The following is an 18136-nucleotide window of genomic DNA, read 5'->3' on the forward strand; positions in this document are numbered from 1 at the left end:
GGGCTGCCGCCCGCATGCTAATGAAGCGCTGAATATGCATTTCAGCGCTCCATTAGTAAACTTCGAAATGGCCATTTGCATGGCCATTTCGAAGTTTGGGGCACGTGTAGACACAGCCAAAGAGTGCCTGTGCACGTATAAACTTTATTTAAATCTGGTTAAAGTTGCTTAAACACCACACAACCCCAATACAAGTGCTTAAAAACAAAGGAATGCCAAGTTAATATTTTTATCCAGTTGTGAAGATGGCATACCGCTGTCAGTTCAATAATGCCAGATTCTGCATTTTTTGTAAATCTGTTTTGCCTCAAAGAAAATGATGTGCAGCACTCAAGTTCCCTCACTGTCATGCAAAAGCTTCAGCAAAATTAGCAAGTATTCAGAATTGAAACTTGTGAACAGGTCAGGCACAATGTGTTTAGCGGAAGTATGTAATTGTAGTTAAGGTTTGTATTACAGGTATCTATTGTATTTGTTTTCTTATCAGTTAGAGACAGAAAGGTGTTAATTCCTTGTGCAGATGCAGACAAGTTCCAGGGCTCATTTTGCCTGCATAAAAACTACAAGATCAGGCCCTATTGGAGTCATGTGATTATAGGAGAACACATTTTTCATTTAAGAAAAAAATCAAGCTCACAGTTACCAAATTTTAAAATGTGATTCTTAAATGATTAAAAAAACAGAAGGCAAATAAAAAATGGTTATTTTTTAAGCTTCTGATGTTTGGGCAATGACTTACTACTGTCTTTGAGCACTTGAGGTTGTCAATCCGCAGGATGCTTTCCTTCAGAAGCTATTTCTCAATGCAGCAGAAATCAGTTAAGGTTTTCATCTGACTGGCATTTTGAGGAACTGAACATGAGAACTGCGTGTACGTTTCCATCTTAGGAAAGAGAGACTGTGACTATGCAAGTGGGCAAAGCTTGGGGCCCTAAGGCATGTGTGTGCCTTGTGGTTTTATGGCCTGAGGTCACTGTTGCCTCCACGGACACCTGCAGTGATTTCTAATGATTGCAGGGAAGAGCCGCAATTTGAGCAATCTTTGCTCTTTCACAACAGATTTTTGCGTGAGGGGAGCTGCCCCTGTTCACCACTCAGCAGAAGCAAATCCTTGCCTTGAGCACAGCTGCCATTTGGCCCAAGCTCCGTGAGTGTGACTAGCAGAGGATTCATTCCTCCCCCCATGGCCGCACGGAGGCTGGAGTTACAGTCCCTCTGGGTACAGGCCTGGGAGGAGAGCGGCAGAGACGTGGGCCCTGGAGGACCTGCCAGGGAGGTTCTGGTTTGTGCTCAGGTCTCACACCGCCCTCGCTGCCACGTGAGCGCCGCCCCGTGGCCCGTTCGGGCGCAGGCTGAACACCCCTCGCCCATTCCAAGTACTCTTCGCTCGAGGATTTACCCAGCACCGCTCGGGTCCCGGGGTTGCGGACCGCGCGGGAGTCGGGTCAGTGGCAGCTCCCTGGTGCTGGCCGGAGGGGGCGGGGCTTGGCGCGGACCCCATTACCCATGCGCCGGGCGGTGCAGCGCCGGAAGGCCCCGTGGCTAAGGTCCAGCTGTCCCGCTGCAGCCCAGAGCCACTGGGAGGTCAGCGGGGCAGCTCCTGCGGTCTCCTGCCCTCTCCGCTGGGGCAGCGCCTGGCTCTTGTCCCCCGCTCGGAGCCGGGCCCTGCGGCGGGTAACGGTGGGACAAACTGCGGCACGTTACGGAGTTCCATATCCCTCCGCTTCGTGTTGCCGCTCGACAGGGGCTCGTGAGCGTTCCGTATCCTTTCGCCCCCTCCCCGTCGCAGGGGTTATGGGGCCTCCATATCCCTTCGCCCCTCCCCCCCAACGCCCCGTTGCGGGCGCTCCATCTGAGCGGGCTATCGTGCGTTGCGTATCCCTCCGCCTTGCCCCACGCCCTCGCCTGTGCTGGGGTCCCCTCTGCAAGGGGTTATGGGGCATTTCGTGTCCCCTCTTCTTTCCCTGTCAGTGGTACAGGAGGGTGTGTGGAGGATTCCATACCCCTACCCCCACCTCCATTGCTGGGGTCCACCAGAAGATTATGGAGGAATTCCATAGTGCTCTCTCGCCTAGTGCCGGAGCCTCCATGGTAGAGGATTATGGGGCACTTCGTATCCCTTCCCACTCTAGCATTGGGGTCCCTTCCCCTGCTGGCATTATGGGGGCTTTTGCAACCCCTCCAATGCTTGGGCCTCTTCTCCCCCCTTGTGTGGGGTGGTGTTATTGGTTCCTGGCATGGAGACTCAGTGACTGACACCTGTCTCTCTCCTTACAGCCAATTCCAGCCTCCAAGCCCTTTGGATGCTCCTACGGCCCACCCTGCGGATCCCTCGATTCTGCTCCTTTGGCACCATGAGCAGCAGCACTGGCACCTTCCAGTTGCAGCAGCCACTCAACTACCGGGATGGGGCCCAAGTTCAGCCTGTTGGTGGAAGCCACAGTGAAGAAGTGTATGAGCCAGCAACAGGTAACGGCTTTCTGGTCTCGTGAGCAAGGATGGCATCCTGGGTCCAAGGAAGAGCTGCCATAGTCCCAGTAGACAGTGGCATTTGGAAAAGTATGAATTTGCCTTAAAGCCAGCATAATGCCGACAGACCTGGGTTGCTAGCCCAGGGATAGAACCTGCGAGCATAGGGTCTAAAGCCCTGCATGCTACCACATGAGTTAAAGGCCAGCTGGCTCTCAGCCAAGGGTGTAGAGCAGAGGCTTCACTCACCCCAGATGAGGTCTCAGTGCCTCTGGGTACTACACCAGTAATAGGGTTGAATGACCACCTCTGATGGAAGTTCAGCATTGATACACTGGCAACTATCCTACAGACTGACTAAGCAGAAGCTTGCATTTCTTATGTGGGAATCGCTTCTGGTGCAGCTCCTCAAACACTTCAAAGATTTTAAGCCTTTGTGTAGCTCCTTCTGCCCAGGTCATCTTTCATGCCAGTGAATTATGCCAGATTGAAAGTTTCCTGTAGATTTTAAGTGCCTCAGGTTTTGAATGCCCAGGTCGAGACATCTTAAGGAGTTTTGATTTTTCAGACGGTACTGGACAGCCATTTTCTGAAAATCACTTTACAATGTCTCAAGCTGGGCAGAACTTTTAGATGACTACCCACCTAGGGAAATCGTAGCTCTAGCACAGAACAGTTGGGCATTCTTGCATAATGGTCATATTCAGAGGCAAGTTTTTGGTCCTTATTTGTTAAAATAATAAAAAACACTTGAAATTAGCTTCAGTATCATAAGCTGTCACAGTCCATATCAGTTCCAACATCTGCAGCCTAGCCCTGCACCCAGTCCATGAGCAGAATGCTCACTGACTTTAATGAGAGATTCATCCAGAACTGTACAAGAGCTGATGCTTGGTGATAGCAACAGTCTCTTCCAATACCAACTTGTGTTAGATGACCCATTCAAAATATATTAAAACCAATTGTCTTAAAATGCTGGGATTAAAAGGTTTTTATGGGAAGGATGTTTGGAGGGGGTGGATAGTCCCAAGCCCTATAGAGTCCATATAGGGAAGTTACTTCTGTTACCTAACAGCCAACAAAGTTGAACCTTGACAAATTCAAACTGGAAGTATGGAGCATAATTTGAACAGCAAAGTTAACTAACCATTGAAACAGTTCACCAAAGGTTGTGATGTTTTCTCCATCATATGAAATCTTTAAATTTTGATTGAATGTCTTATCAAAAAATGGTGTAGTCCAACCACATGTTACTGGACTGAGTGTAAGAATTAATAGGTGACATGCTATATGCAAGAGGTCAGACAAGATGATCAATGTCGCTTTGTGGCCTCGAAATCCGTCAGCCTAAATGCCAAGGCAGTCAGAGACTGAATGAACACTTTTGATACTGTAAACCAGCATTTTCCAAGCTAATTTGGCCATGGACCTCTGTTGGGCTTGGAATATGGTGGTGGAATACATGCATGCTGGTCGTGTGTGTGTGTGTGTGTGTGTGTGTGTGTGTGTGTTGGATAAACTGCCACATGTAATGCTCAAAAGTTAATTTTTAAAAGAGATTTTTTAGATGTTTTATTTTCCAAAGAGCAAAAAATAAGAGAAAATCATCTGAATGAACTAGTGCCTTTCTGATAGGAGGTCAGTTAGCAACGCTAAAATTAAGTGTAAAAATTAAGTACAAACACAAATCAATAAAACAGCCAAAAGCTGGATGGTTAGTTTCATTCTTTGTACAAAATAGAAAGGACAGTATTGTTCAGAAAAGCACTGTCCTTCCTTAAAGCTTAAAAAATATTTTATGAAAAAGAAATGCAAAACCAATTAGGTATGGAAAATATTTTTAAATTTTGTGTGTGTGGGTTTTTTTTTAAGTGAATTTGTTTATTTTACAGAAAATTACTGGAAAATAATAACACTTGCCTGTGGTGTTTGTGTTTTTTTTGTTTTACATCTTTTGATCACAAATCCACTTAATATTAGGAATGACGTTGGAGAGCTGGACCCTCATATCGGGTGCAGCATCACATGATTTCTCTGAACATGACTTGTGCCGAAACAATCAGAATCAACTCCCTGATTGTTTTGGCATGAATAGCATAATTACTATTATGAATGTGTTAAATATTAGTATGCCTGTAATCTAAATATTATTAAATACCATAGTGTTTTGATACCCACAATTTCATATTTAATATTTTAGAAGGACAAATATCACTTACATCAAAAATTTTTCTGGGAACACCCATTCACATCACACAGAAGAACACCAGTGTTTTGTGAAACACAGTTGGGGAAGCACTGCTGTAAACTGGATCACATTGGCGCTACTTCTGTAAACACTTGCTGATAATAAGGTTATTGGCAAACATCTCTGAATGCCATCTCTCTAAAATATGAACATATTCTTCTTAGGTCGAGTGATGGGCAAGTTTCTCTTCTCTGGGGAGAAGGAAGTGGATCTCGCTGTACAGAATGCCAAAGCTGCCTTTAAGATATGGAGCCAGAAATCAGGCATGGAGCGGAGCAGGGTTCTGCTGGAGGCTGCCAGGATTATTCGGGTATGTGATAAAGCTTTTCTCTTGTGTTGAAATGGAGTGGTCTTGTCCTTGATCCTCCTCCTGAGTTGCTCTTTTAACCCGTAACAACTTGCTGTTACGCTGTGCTTGCAGCACTAGATATGAATAATAATGCAGCAATACCTAATCAAACTGTATGAGGAATGCACAATTTGAGAGTCATGTTTGATCCTTGCAGATAGGTTCCCTCGGGCAGGGCTGGGTTCTTCTGCATTCATCAAGTCGCTCAAGGCAGCTTTGTTGCGTATGAGTGCTAGTTCAGTCTTCCGTCTTTTCTCAGCAGAGCCTTCAGTGTACCTGTCCCACTTTTGTAGCTTCTATATCCTTATTGTAAATTGAATTTTTTGTTTGCAGTGGACACGCACAAACCCATATAAACTTGCTAGAAGTGAAACCTCCCAAAGTCCAGAAATCCTGTCACTGCAGGAAGTAAAGAGCATAATTCCTGTCTCCGTTTGCTTTTGGAACGTTACTTGTGTTACTGTCTACACCGACTTACTTCACAACTCCTAAGGGTTTGTACACAGTTATGCTAAGCTGGAGTGTGTAGTGAAGACTACCTCCGCTGATGGGAAAGCTTTTCCCACCAGCATAGTCCATCCATTTGCTTGAGAGTTGGTAGCTATGTCAACAAGAGAAGCCCCCTTGTCAACATAGTGATGTCTGGACTTTGAGTTAGATCAGTATAATTGTCACTCAGGGGTGTGGATTTTCCACAACTTGAGCAACATAGCTTTAGCAAGGTAAGTTTGTAATGTGGACAGGGCTTAATGCAATAAGCTTTTGGCTGTGGTGCATTAGTAAGAGTCTCATTCTAAGTGAAATGAAAGTATACTTGCACGGAAAAGTATACTAAACACCATTTCAGTTTTGGCTCAGCTATATTTTTGGAGGGATGTGTTTTTATGTTTTCCTTCATAGTCAAGCTTCTGCTCTCTGACTCATACAGAGGGATGGTAATGCCATGTTCGGTGCAGTTTGGGAACAAAGATGATTTACTAGCAGGTTTTTTTTGAATAAATCCATGGTTCTAGCCACTTCGTATCCTCTTCAGATTTTTCCTTTCCTCGCTGTTTGCAATTAACTCCCAATTTAGTATCACCTGTGAACTTCCTTAGTATTTGCTCTATTTCCACTTTGAAATGTATATGATAGAAAAATCTAGCAGGGGATGTTAAGCAAAAGCTGACCTATGAGCAGATCCAGCAGTCTTCATTGGATACAACCCTACATCCAGCTCAAGACATGGGCAAACTGATAAAAGGTAAGTGGAAAATAATGCCTTGCAGAGAGGATTGGAAAATTACTGATGGCAAAGACTGTCTTATCTAAGTTTGGAAAGCTGCTGACTAGCTATGGGTGATGCCATAGTCTGTCTAATGCTGTTACTGTGCTGCACTTATAGGAACGGAGGGAAGAAATTGCCACCATGGAAACCATCAATAATGGGAAATCCATCTTTGAAGCCAGAGTGGACATTGACATATCTTGGCAGTGCCTGGAGTATTATGCAGGTTTAGCAGGGGCAATAGCAGGTGAGAGCGCTATACTAGGCCCCTCATTTCTCTTCCCCAGTGGTGAGTTGGTCACCAGTACATTGCAATGATCATTTAGTTAAATGAGGACAAATGTGAGGGCTGCTAGGAAGTCATCAGCTATTTGCAATAGCATAGAATTTTGGTTTCAGATACCATGTTTCCTATAGCAGGTATCGCAGCACTGTATGGAGTGTTGAATTAGAGATGAGTGGGGGATGACCACTTCTGTCCTGTAAAACCTGTTGGACTCCTGGCACTCCGGTAGAGATCAATGGGGATTAAACTGAGCATGAATTTGGCCTAGGGAATGCGATGACCAAGTATGTAGGACAGCCATTCTGCATGTAACAGGAGTCCATTTATAGTCATGCTGATAGTGAGTGGGGAAAGGCAGCTGGCCACACTTCCAATGGTATTGCTGGCTTCTTTTTTATAAGTACTGTAAGATTTTTCAGCTTCCATCGAGACATTGTGCAGGCTTCACTCTAGTTCAACATCATTTCTTAAAGAAGGCTTTGTTAATTAAGTCTTCTAGTCTAGGGGTGCGGGCACAGCTCTGAATATATGTGGGTGAGGCTGTACTAAAACAGCTAGCAAATGGAAGTTCTAAAGCAATATATGTTTTCTTAGCTTAAAATCCCCAGCTGAGGTCAGGACCCCATTGTGCTAGGTGTGGTTTATACAGTACTGAGAGAGAGTGAGTTTCTGCTGTGAAGAATTTACAGCAGAAATGGACAAGAAAAGGGTGGGAGGGGAAAAAAGGCTTATCTCTGATTCATAGAAGGAGAAATTGAGGCATAGAAAGCTGTAACTTGCCCAAAGTCAAATGGGGGGTCGGACAGAACTGAACATTGAACCCAGTTTGCCTGGATCTTAGAGCCAGTGACTTAACCACATGATCTTGTTCCTATTGACCTACTTAAGTGCAGCTGGTTTCAATGGGCTTATGGGCACATGCCTGGGCCAGCAGAGAATTGCTCTTAGTCTCTGTCCCTTTGCTAATTCCCATGGCGCTGTGAGGATTTCACTGTCAAGCTCCCTGAGGGGTGGAGCTGCTCCTTGAGTTAAGATTCTAGGCAGCTTTGGGCTAATCCCATTTGATGCTCCTGGTCTTGGGGCACTTGCAAATCTGTTGGCCTGGATCCCAGTTTGGCAGTAGGGCAGGGAAGTGGACCTCAAGCTGCCTGATGGGGCAGTAAGGTGCTTTGTTGGTAACCATCTAACATCACCTGTGTTTATCCATGCCCAGGTCAGCATATTCAGCTTCCCAATGGATCCTTCGCTTACACCCGAAGAGAGGCACTTGGAGTGTGTGTTGGGATTGGAGCCTGGAACTACCCCTTCCAGATTGCCTGTTGGAAATCTGCCCCAGCCTTGGCCTGTGGTAATGAGACACCCTCCCTCTGCCAATGCAGGTTTCTTTGGGGGGGATCATGTGGTAAAAGTCAGCGTCAGGTCAAGGGTTCATGGACTACAAGCCATTAGTGGGTGGTAAAGGATTTGTTTGTCTTGGGTCCGTTTCATAGAGACCCCCCGCCACCGCCCCCTTTTTTTTTTTTTTTTTGACAGGGAAGGGAGACAAAGGCAAGGGAAAGATATCGAGTAAGTTGTGGGGTGGCAGCGTTACAGGAGAATGGTTTGGTTTGGGTTGGCCCTGCTTTTAGCAAGGGGTCAGACTAGATGACCTCCTGAAGTCTCTTCTGACCCTAATCCTTATACGAGGAAGGGGCTACTGCTGTAGCCTCATGCCAAATAGATAAGAGTTTCGGTGGAAGATGGAGAAAAACGGGAGGAGCAAAGCAGTGTCTCAGTTCCTGCTTCTGACTTACTTCCAGCAGCAGGTACCATCTGAGCCCCCTCCTGCTGCTGGGTGATTTCAGTCTCATTTGTCCCCCTTGTCAGTTATTTAGAATATTGCATTTGTAAATTCTGCCCGTTTGGTTTGGACACTGCGAGCAAAAGGCTGAAATTGCCAGCTGCTTGCCTGTTGTTGGTCTTTTGGGAAAGTCCACCCCCCTCCTGGAGGGTGAGATGTGTGGACACGCCTTCCCTCCATCTCTCTGCCTCCAGTGTCCCTCAGATTTTAACATGCCACTTCCTCTGCCGTCTGTTGGATTCACATAGGTAATGCCATGATTTACAAGCCATCACCCCTCACCCCCATCTCCGTGGTGATGCTGGCCGAGATCTTCACGCAGGCTGGTGTGCCCAATGGGCTGTTCAATGTGGTGCAAGGTGGAGCTGCCACTGGCCAGTTCCTGTGCCAGCACCGGGATGTAGCCAAAGTCTCCTTTACTGGGAGTGTACCAACTGGTATCAAGGTAAAGACCTTGCTGCACCAAGGGAAGGCCCGGGGCTACTAATTATGGCACAAATACCAGAGAACATGCTGCAGAGGGAGATCTCATCCCACAAGCCAGTGCACAAGCAGCTTGTCCCATAGAAGGGCTGGGTACATTGGCATAATTGATGCTATTCTGATCTGGCATAGAAATGTCTGATGAAAGGCTGTACTTCTGCTATAAGGGTCTGCCTGGCGTACTAACTGGCAGAGGGAAGAGGGGCCTCGAAGGCTGCTTCTGCTCCAGAGAGGAGCTATTAACCTGATCAAATTCCTGGAGAGTATCTGGTCTGCTAGAGATTTAAACTCTTCTGCCTGTTATAGCCTGATGAAGACAGCGTTCTCTGGCAGGGTAGAGATACTGGTACTCAAGATGGGTAAATTTGAATCAGGATGTGTTTGGACTAAGCAGCAAGACAATATAGGAGAACTGGAAACAAAATGTTCCCCTCCAATCAATCCAAACTCCAGTTCAATTAATATGCAGAGACTCTTTTCTTCCTGTGGGGTGGAGGGAAGAGGGTAGCGATCACTATTAGTAACTTTTTGTCACCCAACATTACCAGGTAGCTGCTTACCTAGCAATAGTATCTTGTGGAAGTAAGCAGCATTAAATCTTACTTCCAACAAATTCGGCGCCTTGGCACACAGCGAGGTAGTTAGCTCTTTGGAGCCGGAGGAGATTTATCTTGGGGGTTGTGTGAGTCTGGAACTCAAAAGTTTCCCTGTGGAGCATCAAGCAGGAATTCTGGCCATTTCCTATAGTGGAGATGGGGATTTTGTTCATTCCCCTCAATTTCTGGTTGCTGCATTTTCAGAAGCAAACAAAACACCCTTCCCTACAGTCCCTGGCAAAGTCTGTCTGTTGAGAAACCTAGAATTCGTGTCTATTCCCTGGGGCTGGTGAGGCCCCAAAGAGCAAAGAGACCTGAGGGCAGAGTAGAACAGACTGGGTCACCCAGCTTCTGGTATTGTAGGTACTGTAACAGACACACACACGTGTGCCTGGTACTCTAGGTGCTGTGCCCTGTGTGTAGCCAAGGCTGGTGTTGTGTCTAATTGCATGCACAGATCCAGTCTATTACATGTTCCAATTTATACACCCCTACGCCTGTAAGTTCTCCACCTGTGCCGTTCCTTGGGTTTCAACTTACCATTTTAATCAGCAAAAAGTCTCTTGTGCCTATCCTGGGGCAGCAGCCCGGAAACAGTAAGTACCCTAGTGAGTACCCCAGTTGACAAAGCAGCCCCTAACTTTCTGAATGTGATTGCTTCTGTTGTTGCAAAGGGTGAATATATGGATGGGGTAAATTTCTCCTTTTATGCCTTCTTCAAGAGTGGTGGGGGTGGTGTTTGTGGTCTCCTCCTGTGGCTCTACGGGGCCTGGTTGGGCCCTCGCTTACAACCTAGTTTGTGTTCATCCCCTGCCAGTCTGTCCTTTCTGTCTTTGTGCTAGATCATGGAGATGGCGGCCAAAGGGATCAAGCCAGTCACACTGGAGCTGGGGGGCAAATCCCCCCTCATCATATTCTCTGATAGTGTCCTGGAGAATGCTGTGAATGGAGCCCTGATGGCAAACTTTCTTACACAGGGCGAGGTGTGTAACTCCATGGGGATGTGTGTGTGATTTGCTTATGCCCTATTTGTAGGAGAGGAGGAGGCAGCAAAGCTGTTCTTGGAGTTGGTTGAGGTGGTTTAACATGTCTCCCACCCTGTCCCACTTCCACTGATAGTACAGCAAATGATGTCAGAAAGTACTCAAGTTACATTCACTTCTCCTTGTACCTGATAAGAGAACTGCCCTGGGGAGGAGGGCATATGATGGAACCTGTTTGGGGTTAAGCCTCTTTCACAGGCCTGGTGAAGGGCACCATGTAAAGCTCTGTGTGGGGCTAGTGTGGAACCATGCAGGTGGATTGGGGTCCTGCAGAACCCAGTGCTATTACAGCAGGAGAAAGTGGGAGCAGAATAAAAATAGTCCCACATAGGGCTCTAGCTCACACCCTGTTCTCCTGCATTCTGCTACTAGTGAGAATCTCCGTCAAGAGCAAGAGGGCCTACTCTGTCACCACAGGAATTGGGGTTTGCTGTGGGCTGCAGGAGTGTCTTTTCAGGGGCTGCACAGCTCCACCATTCCTGCATCTTGGTTCTTGGGATCAAGTTTGGTGCACAGAGATCAGAATGTGCAGCTTTGCCTCCCTGTTTGTGGCCTGTTTAGATTCTGTTACTGACGAAATCCACTGCTGAGGGTCTGCAGCAGGGTGGGGCTTTCCTCTGAGTCTTGTTAAGAATACTCCTGTCTCCACATACTGCTTTGCAAGAGGTTTATTCTTTTGTGGTCATAGCCGCGGGAGGCAGATCAGGGTTTTCTGTAACCTCAGTTGCCATAATAGCAAAGTGTCACCTTGGGGTTTGAGCAGCCAGCTCTGATCATAATCTTCACCACTTGGTGGCAGTGAGATTACTAAAACACTTGTTTGTGTTTTTGTGGTGCAGGAATGAACAGTGGGCCAGTCTGTTTGCTTTTATTGCTTTTGAGATGGAGCAAGCAGCATAAGGCAGTTCTTTCGTGTATTGTGTCCAAATGGCTTCTGGCTGTTTGCCAGGCAAATGGCAAAAATGCTGGTGGTCCACATGGAGCTGATATTGGTGGGGAAGGGAGCTTGAATCCTTCAGCTCATTCCCAATATGTCTGAGGTTAAACTGTGTAGCTACTTTGGTCACTTAGTAGTCACTGGTGGCCAAAAACCCCAGTGCTGAGAGGTGGCTTAAACAAAACAAGTGGCTGGTGCATGTGCTGCTTTCTTCGGTGGGATAATCTGCCATGTTACGGAGTCTTGTGGGGGACCATAGTGGGTCACAAACCCTTCTCCCCCTAAAGAGCCTGGTGTAAGATACTGCTGATTCTCATGGCCCAGGTTTGCTGCAATGGCACTCGCGTGTTCGTGCAGAGGGAGATCCTGAAGGCCTTCACGGAGGAAGTGGTGAAACGCACCCAGAAGATTAAAATTGGAGACCCACTTCTGGAAGACACAAGGATGGGGGCCCTCATCAGCCGCTCCCACCTGGAGCGAGTCCTGGGGTTCATTACTCAGGCAAAGGAGCAGGTGAGAGCACCTGGCTTTCTGGGGGGTGAGGAGGCTTGTTGGAAAGAGTCATATGCTGGGGACGGGGCTTTCCATCTCCCTCTGCTGCTAGTGTAATAGACAGGCAACATGTTCTCCCTACCTTTCCTGGGATGAAGCCCTCTTCCTGCTGTAGCTGAATTATACCTGCCAGGACGGTGCAGGAAGCACCCCTGGATTACAATTTATGCAGTGGCTTGATATTGAATCAAACAGCAAGATACACTGTTCAGATATTAGTCTCTCAGCAGGACTTAGGGATGCTATGGATAAATAGCCCATATTGTAACATGTAAAGCTGAGATGGCAATTGCCTGGCTCACTGATCTGTTTATGGGGCATATTTGAATACTGCAAAATCTCTGCTTACATTGAAAAACAAAATTGCAGGTTGTGGACCAAAGTGCAACCACTAAAGTGTCTTGTGCCCAGCTCTGCACGCAGCCTAGATACAATAGCTGTGAGACTAGTGAACTTTCTAGTCCCCTTAATGCCTTTTGGTTTAGCCATGCTAAAGCCAAATGATAGCTTGTGTGTTAGTGCTAGTTATTTCACAGCTGAGCATTTAGCAGCAGGAATAAGAGATGCGGGTGTGAACACTGGAGGAAGGGGGTGGGGGGGGGTAGTGCACAGGGGACAGAAAGTGAGGAAAGAGAAACCAGTAACAGAAGTAAGAGGCATCCTGAAGCGGAGAATATTTTCTGAACATGGCACATAAGGGATGAACCAGGTAATGAACAGCTAAGGGTCAGATCCTTAACTGGTGTAAACTGGCATAGCTCCACTGGAAGAATGCTGCTTTGCAGAGCTGCCGGCCTAGCCTAAGTTTGTTACATGCAGGCTAGAATTCCACCCTTGATCTTAATGAAAATTTGCTCTTGATCCCAGTTGGCACTCTGCTGTGGGGCAGGAGGAGAATGTTGTTCTAAACTTGTACCTCCATGGGAAGCTGAATTTGGCTGTCTCCCCAGAGGAGTCTGGCAGTCTTGGTTTAAAGTTTAACTGCAGAGCTCTTTGTTTAACATGCCAGGCCAGTAACAGATCACCTGAGCAGATTCGAATTACAGCTTTCTGGGCTCTTCAAACAAAGCAGTGGGAAATACATTCTTCCAGCCACCAGCCAAGTGTAGGGCTCCACATTACCCTTTCTGACATACTAACAAGGCACTGCAGTTCCGGGCTCCACCAGGCATGTTTGTCATTCTCCTGTTACAGATGATGATATTGCTGAGCCCTGAACTTTGGACCCTGACCAGCTCTGAATACAAACAGCAGAAAATAGGCTTTTCGTTTAGCTGCTTGTTACAGAAAGCCTGCCTGGGCACAGCATGTGACATGGGGAGCAGCAAGTGTTGGCCAGGTTCTGGGTGACTCTGCACTCAAGGGTTTTCAGTTCTCTGCTGACAGCAAACGCTGGCCAGGGAAAATGTGCATGCCAGTTAATAGGTCCCAGCTTGATTTACTCCATTGATAGCTGGGTCACAGTAATGGCATGCTGCTGTTACTGCTTGATGGACAAAAGCAGTAGAGCAGACATCAGATTTAACCCCTTCCTTTCCAGTATATCAGAGAAAAATTATGTCCTGCTGGGTGATCTCACTTTTTAAAAATTCTATGACCAAGGTCAAGCTAATGGTGGCAGGTGCATGTGTGTGCCAAATAAATAACTTCTTGGGAAGACTAACCATTTTGCTGCCTGCAGTGCTGCTGGTAAAACAAACTCCTTTCTTTTCTGGGTGGGGTGAACATCCCCATAATGCATCTGGGCAGTAATGCAGCTCAGGGCATGGAGGTGTTGCCACTTATGCGACAAAGCTGTTGGAGGAGTGGTGGTGGGGGGAATGTCAGACCTGCTGGAGATGACAGAGCCAAACAACCCTTGGGAGTCCAGCCTGGAGGAGAGAGAGGTGGTGCTGGAGAGAGCCAGTACTGCCACCTTTGGGCTGGCAGGCAGTGTCTTTACCAGGCCTGGTCTCCACACAGCCACAGGTTGACAAATCCTGTTCGTTGTCTCCCAAGTGGTCCAGGGACTTCATCTCTCTTTAAAGCTGATTTCACTATTGCAACCCCCTCAGCCCTCCAGACTCCTGGAATCCACTTTTTCCTGTGACTGTAGCCAACTCCATACTCCTCAGGCCTCTTCTAAGGCTGTGGTTGTTGCTAGCTAAATTGCTTCATTGGGGTGGTGGGCTGGCTCTGTCACCTGTGTACCTTGTGGTGTGGCTCACTTTCAGGGAGCAAAAGTGCTATGTGGAGGCAATCAGTACGTTCCTGATGACCCCAAGCTGAAGAATGGCTACTATATCCGACCCTGTGTACTAGGTATGATCCTCTTATCTGCATAAAGGGTGGTAACAAGTTCATGAGCTCAGTTGGACCTTCCACCTAAAGTGAAATGTGTGAAAGGTGTAACTCTTTCTCAGACAGGTCTAGCTCTCTGAGCAATACATGGTACTCTAGAAGTATAGGAACAAATCAGGTAAGAGCGGTGGTGTGTAATGTCTCTGACAGTGCCAGAACCTGATGCTTCAGAGGAGGGTGTATTAGTAGCCCCAGTATGGACAAGTGCAGGAGAACTGGCCCAAAGGGATGGGAATTTCTCCCTAATCCTGGGCAGTTTGTGTTCAGTGTGTCCCAAGACATGGACGTTGATGTCCCTTTAAGGATCTCTTGCCAGATAATTTGGACTGCAGATCTTCAAAGAAACTAACCCTCCTTGAACTGCAGCATTCCATCAGTAGTGTAGGGGTGGATTTAGGTGCAACACAAGGCATATGGGGTCTCAGATTCATGAGCCTTGACAGGATATAGCAGCATGGTGGCTTTAGTAGGGAAGTTAATGCAAGTTGTGGGTTGGACTCCAGTAGAATGACTAGTCAGAGGGATGAGTGCAGAAGTAGGTGCTTACCCTGCATGAGGGAAATAGGACATGCCACCCTCCCCCACTTACCTTCTACCTAAATCTTTCCCAACTTGGCACTCTACTGGTTATGTCCTGTATTCTTGTGGTGGGGCTGAGGTTATAGGTACAGAATTCACTGCTGCAAATACAAGTGTGTTCTGCAATGCTTTCAGGGGACTGCAGAGATGACATGACGTGTGTGAAAGAGGAGATCTTTGGTCCTGTCATGTCTATCCTCCCATTTGACACTGAGGAGGAGGTCCTGGAGAGAGCTAATAACACCACCTTTGGGCTGGCAGGTGGTGTCTTTACCAGGTATGGGCGGGGTGTGTGTGTGGCAGTGTTCAGTCCTTGAAATGGACCAAGGAGAGGGGGAAAAATGTTCCCAGACTAGAACACTTACTTTTATTAGCACCTAAGAGTCTGGCATGGGAATTTATTGTGCTAGGTGCTGTATAAAACCTGCAACAGGCAGTCCCTGCCTCTCTTTGCTGGGCATGTAGTGTCTGCTGTTTGTATTCCAGTTAGGATTGGGTGCCCCCTATGCAGACAGAATAGGAAATGGTTCCTGCCCCAAGGAGTTTGTAACGTAAAATTTCCTGCAGAGTGGATTCTCATGCACTTCTCCTCAGCACTGCAACTGGGCATGAAGGAGCAAAAGCTGCCAGTGGGACTGGAGCGGTCTTCAGGGGGTTGGGGGAACTGGCCTGCAAGGGAAGGCTCTGGCTAAACTTTGTGCTTTTCCCACAGAGATATCCAGAGGGCTCACAGGGTGGTGGCTGCTCTCCAGGCTGGAATGTGCTTCATTAACAACTACAACATCAGCCCTGTGGAGCTGCCCTTTGGAGGATACAAGATGTCAGGTGAGCAAGGCACTAGCTCTGTAAATCCTGAACCAGACAGCATATGGGAATCAGATTGCCCTTAACCTGGTGATGGGAGGATCAGGTGGTCTCTTCCTAGGCTGGGAGACTCAAATGGTGAAGCTCTAATGCATTGGGGAAGCCAAAAGCCACTCAGCTACTCTGAGTGCCTAGCCATCTATTTCCCAGACTGTAGTTAGACACTGAAGGCAGGAGCTTGGTAAAGGGGGCTGCAGTATTGCACACAAAGAACAAAGGAGGAGAATTTATGTGGCCTGATACAGCTCCTAGCTTAGCCTTGCCTCCCCTGCTCATTTTAAGGATAACTTGAAATAGCTTCTCCACCAGAGAGTGATATTGAAGGCAGGGTCCCCCTTCCCCAGAGGGGTGAAGCTATGCAGGGCTGACCTCTTGCCATATGGCTGGTGACAGAGCAGTAGTGAACAGGGCAGGTGGTAATGACTGGCACTGCTGTCTTATTCTTGGGTGTGGTGTTTGTCCCTTCCAGGGTTTGGCAGAGAGAACGGCCAGGCAGCAATGGAGTATTACTCACAGCTGAAAACTGTCTGTGTGGAGATGGGTGATGTTGAATCTGTCTTCTAGTGGCATGAGAACAACCGGTTGTCTCACTCAGCCAGAGATTTCAATGAAACTTTGAGGTGGCAGTAAGAGTGCTCTGAATGTCCCATGCCAAAGGGGGAAGGTGGGTTCACACAGTGTGCTGTAATCCTACTAATTTGTAAAGAGGGAACAGGCCACACAAATAGTTGGGGGTTTATATCTGAGTGTCCCATTCTCTGCAATCTGCTTGGGGGCTTAAGACTAAATTGGAGTAAGTGACCTTGATTCATCACCAGCAGCTGTTGTGACTAAACTCACTGCCTGTAGACAGCAGCTTTTTCATGTAATAATGACTAATTACTGGTTCATTGTGCCTGGAGAAAACCTATGTAATCTCTGCTTTACAGACATTGATTTGCACGCTGAGCTGTAAGAATGACAGTTGGCACATGCTTAATTTTTCCTAGACCAGTTCTGAACAGCAGTACCCTGACCCAACACTGTTCCACTATACAGAGAGGTTCTGAAACACTACCCATCTCTGTATAGGGATAGCTCTTTAGAGGCTCAGTTGGGCTTTTTTCCAAATACAGCTCATAGTACTGTGAACAGCATCTTGCTGCAGGTGGGGTAGTCATCCCCCCATTCTTTATGTACACCCGCACAACTGGAGAAACAGCTTTAACCACTTGTTTTATGCTCGTTTTGTTTAACAAATACTGGTATGGGGCCTTGCCTGAGGGATTTGGCTGTGGAAGAATGGGGACTACTTGCACAAGAATGCAGACTGCGGCCCTCTGCTTGGAGAAGACTGTTGTAGAAGTCAATACAAGGGTCCCTTCCACTGCAGTTAGAGATACTAGCTCCTTTAAAAGAGGACCTGCAATTTTCAAGTGTGGGGAACAAGCATATACTCAGCTCAAGCTATCCAGTGTAGTTTAAAGTTAACTCAGCATCCCATTTATAACAGAGGTCCCTGCACAATGGCTTCCATGAGCCACAGCATTTTAAATATATCAGAGTGTCTCAGAAGTAGAAGTGTGTGTGTGGGGGGTGTACATTCTCCTCCCACCCCATAGCAGAGTGCCAATTGGGATCAAGAGGAAATTTTTCTTAAGATCAAGGGTGGAATTCTAGCCTGCATGTAATAAGCTTATACTAGCCCTGCAGCTGAGGCACAACGGCATTCCTTCAGTGGACCTATGCCAGTTTACACCAGTTAAGGAGCTGGCCCTTGGTAATTCATTACCTGCTCAATGCCTTATGTGCCATGTTCAGAAAATATTCTCCACTTCAGGATGCCCCTTGCTTCTGTTACTGGTTTCTTTGCTCCCTGTCTGACCCCTGTATTTCCCTCTGCACTACTCCCCCCCACCTGACTTGCTCCAAGGTTCACCCCTGCATCTCCTGTTCCTCCTGCTAAATGCTCAGCTGATCATATGGAAAAAAGGGGTTAAGTGAAGCTTTGCCTGTTCAAACGCAAAATGCACAACACTGAATCGTGACAGTTTCCAGCTCCTGCTTAACACTCTACGGAGAGCACCTAGCACTGGCTGCTCTTGGTGATCTAACCCATCCTCCATCTCTGCAATCAAGGCAGAGGGCCTTTCCCTCAGAGCCCAGTGAGCAGCTGAAGGCTAACAATACTATACAGCCATAAGAAACCTGGAAACAAGGCCAAAATTAGTTAAGATTCCTAGGGAACAATTGACCTAGCTCTCCTCCCCTCGTGCAGGGCTATTTCTTAATGAAAACATACAA

The 18136-nt window shown here is 47.1% G+C and overlaps 1 protein-coding gene across 7 annotated transcripts; it reads left to right on the top strand.

Annotated features, from left to right (window-relative positions):
- The first annotated feature begins 1362 nt into the window (after positions 1-1362).
- Positions 1363-17066, top strand: ALDH9A1 (aldehyde dehydrogenase 9 family member A1). 7 transcript variants are annotated; one of them, XM_075003164.1, is made up of 12 exons: positions 1363-1444; positions 2278-2469; positions 4882-5027; positions 6451-6580; positions 7833-7967; positions 8708-8904; positions 10381-10521; positions 11843-12031; positions 14284-14371; positions 15125-15266; positions 15702-15814; positions 16323-17066. In XM_075003164.1, exons 2-12 carry the CDS (start codon positions 2304-2306, stop codon positions 16415-16417), a joined length of 1542 nt encoding a protein of 513 aa, XP_074859265.1. In that variant the 5' UTR covers positions 1363-1444; positions 2278-2303; the 3' UTR covers positions 16418-17066. The 7 variants fall into 7 exon arrangements, with proteins under 7 accessions (XP_074859265.1, XP_074859262.1, XP_074859259.1 ...); XM_075003161.1 differs by lacking the exon at positions 1363-1444 and adding an exon at positions 1484-1584; XM_075003158.1 differs by lacking the exon at positions 1363-1444 and adding an exon at positions 1512-1750.
- The last annotated feature ends 1070 nt before the right edge of the window (positions 17067-18136 follow it).

The sequence above is a fragment of the Carettochelys insculpta genome, chromosome 9, assembly GCF_033958435.1.
Source record: "Carettochelys insculpta isolate YL-2023 chromosome 9, ASM3395843v1, whole genome shotgun sequence".
NCBI lineage: Eukaryota > Metazoa > Chordata > Testudines > Carettochelyidae > Carettochelys > Carettochelys insculpta.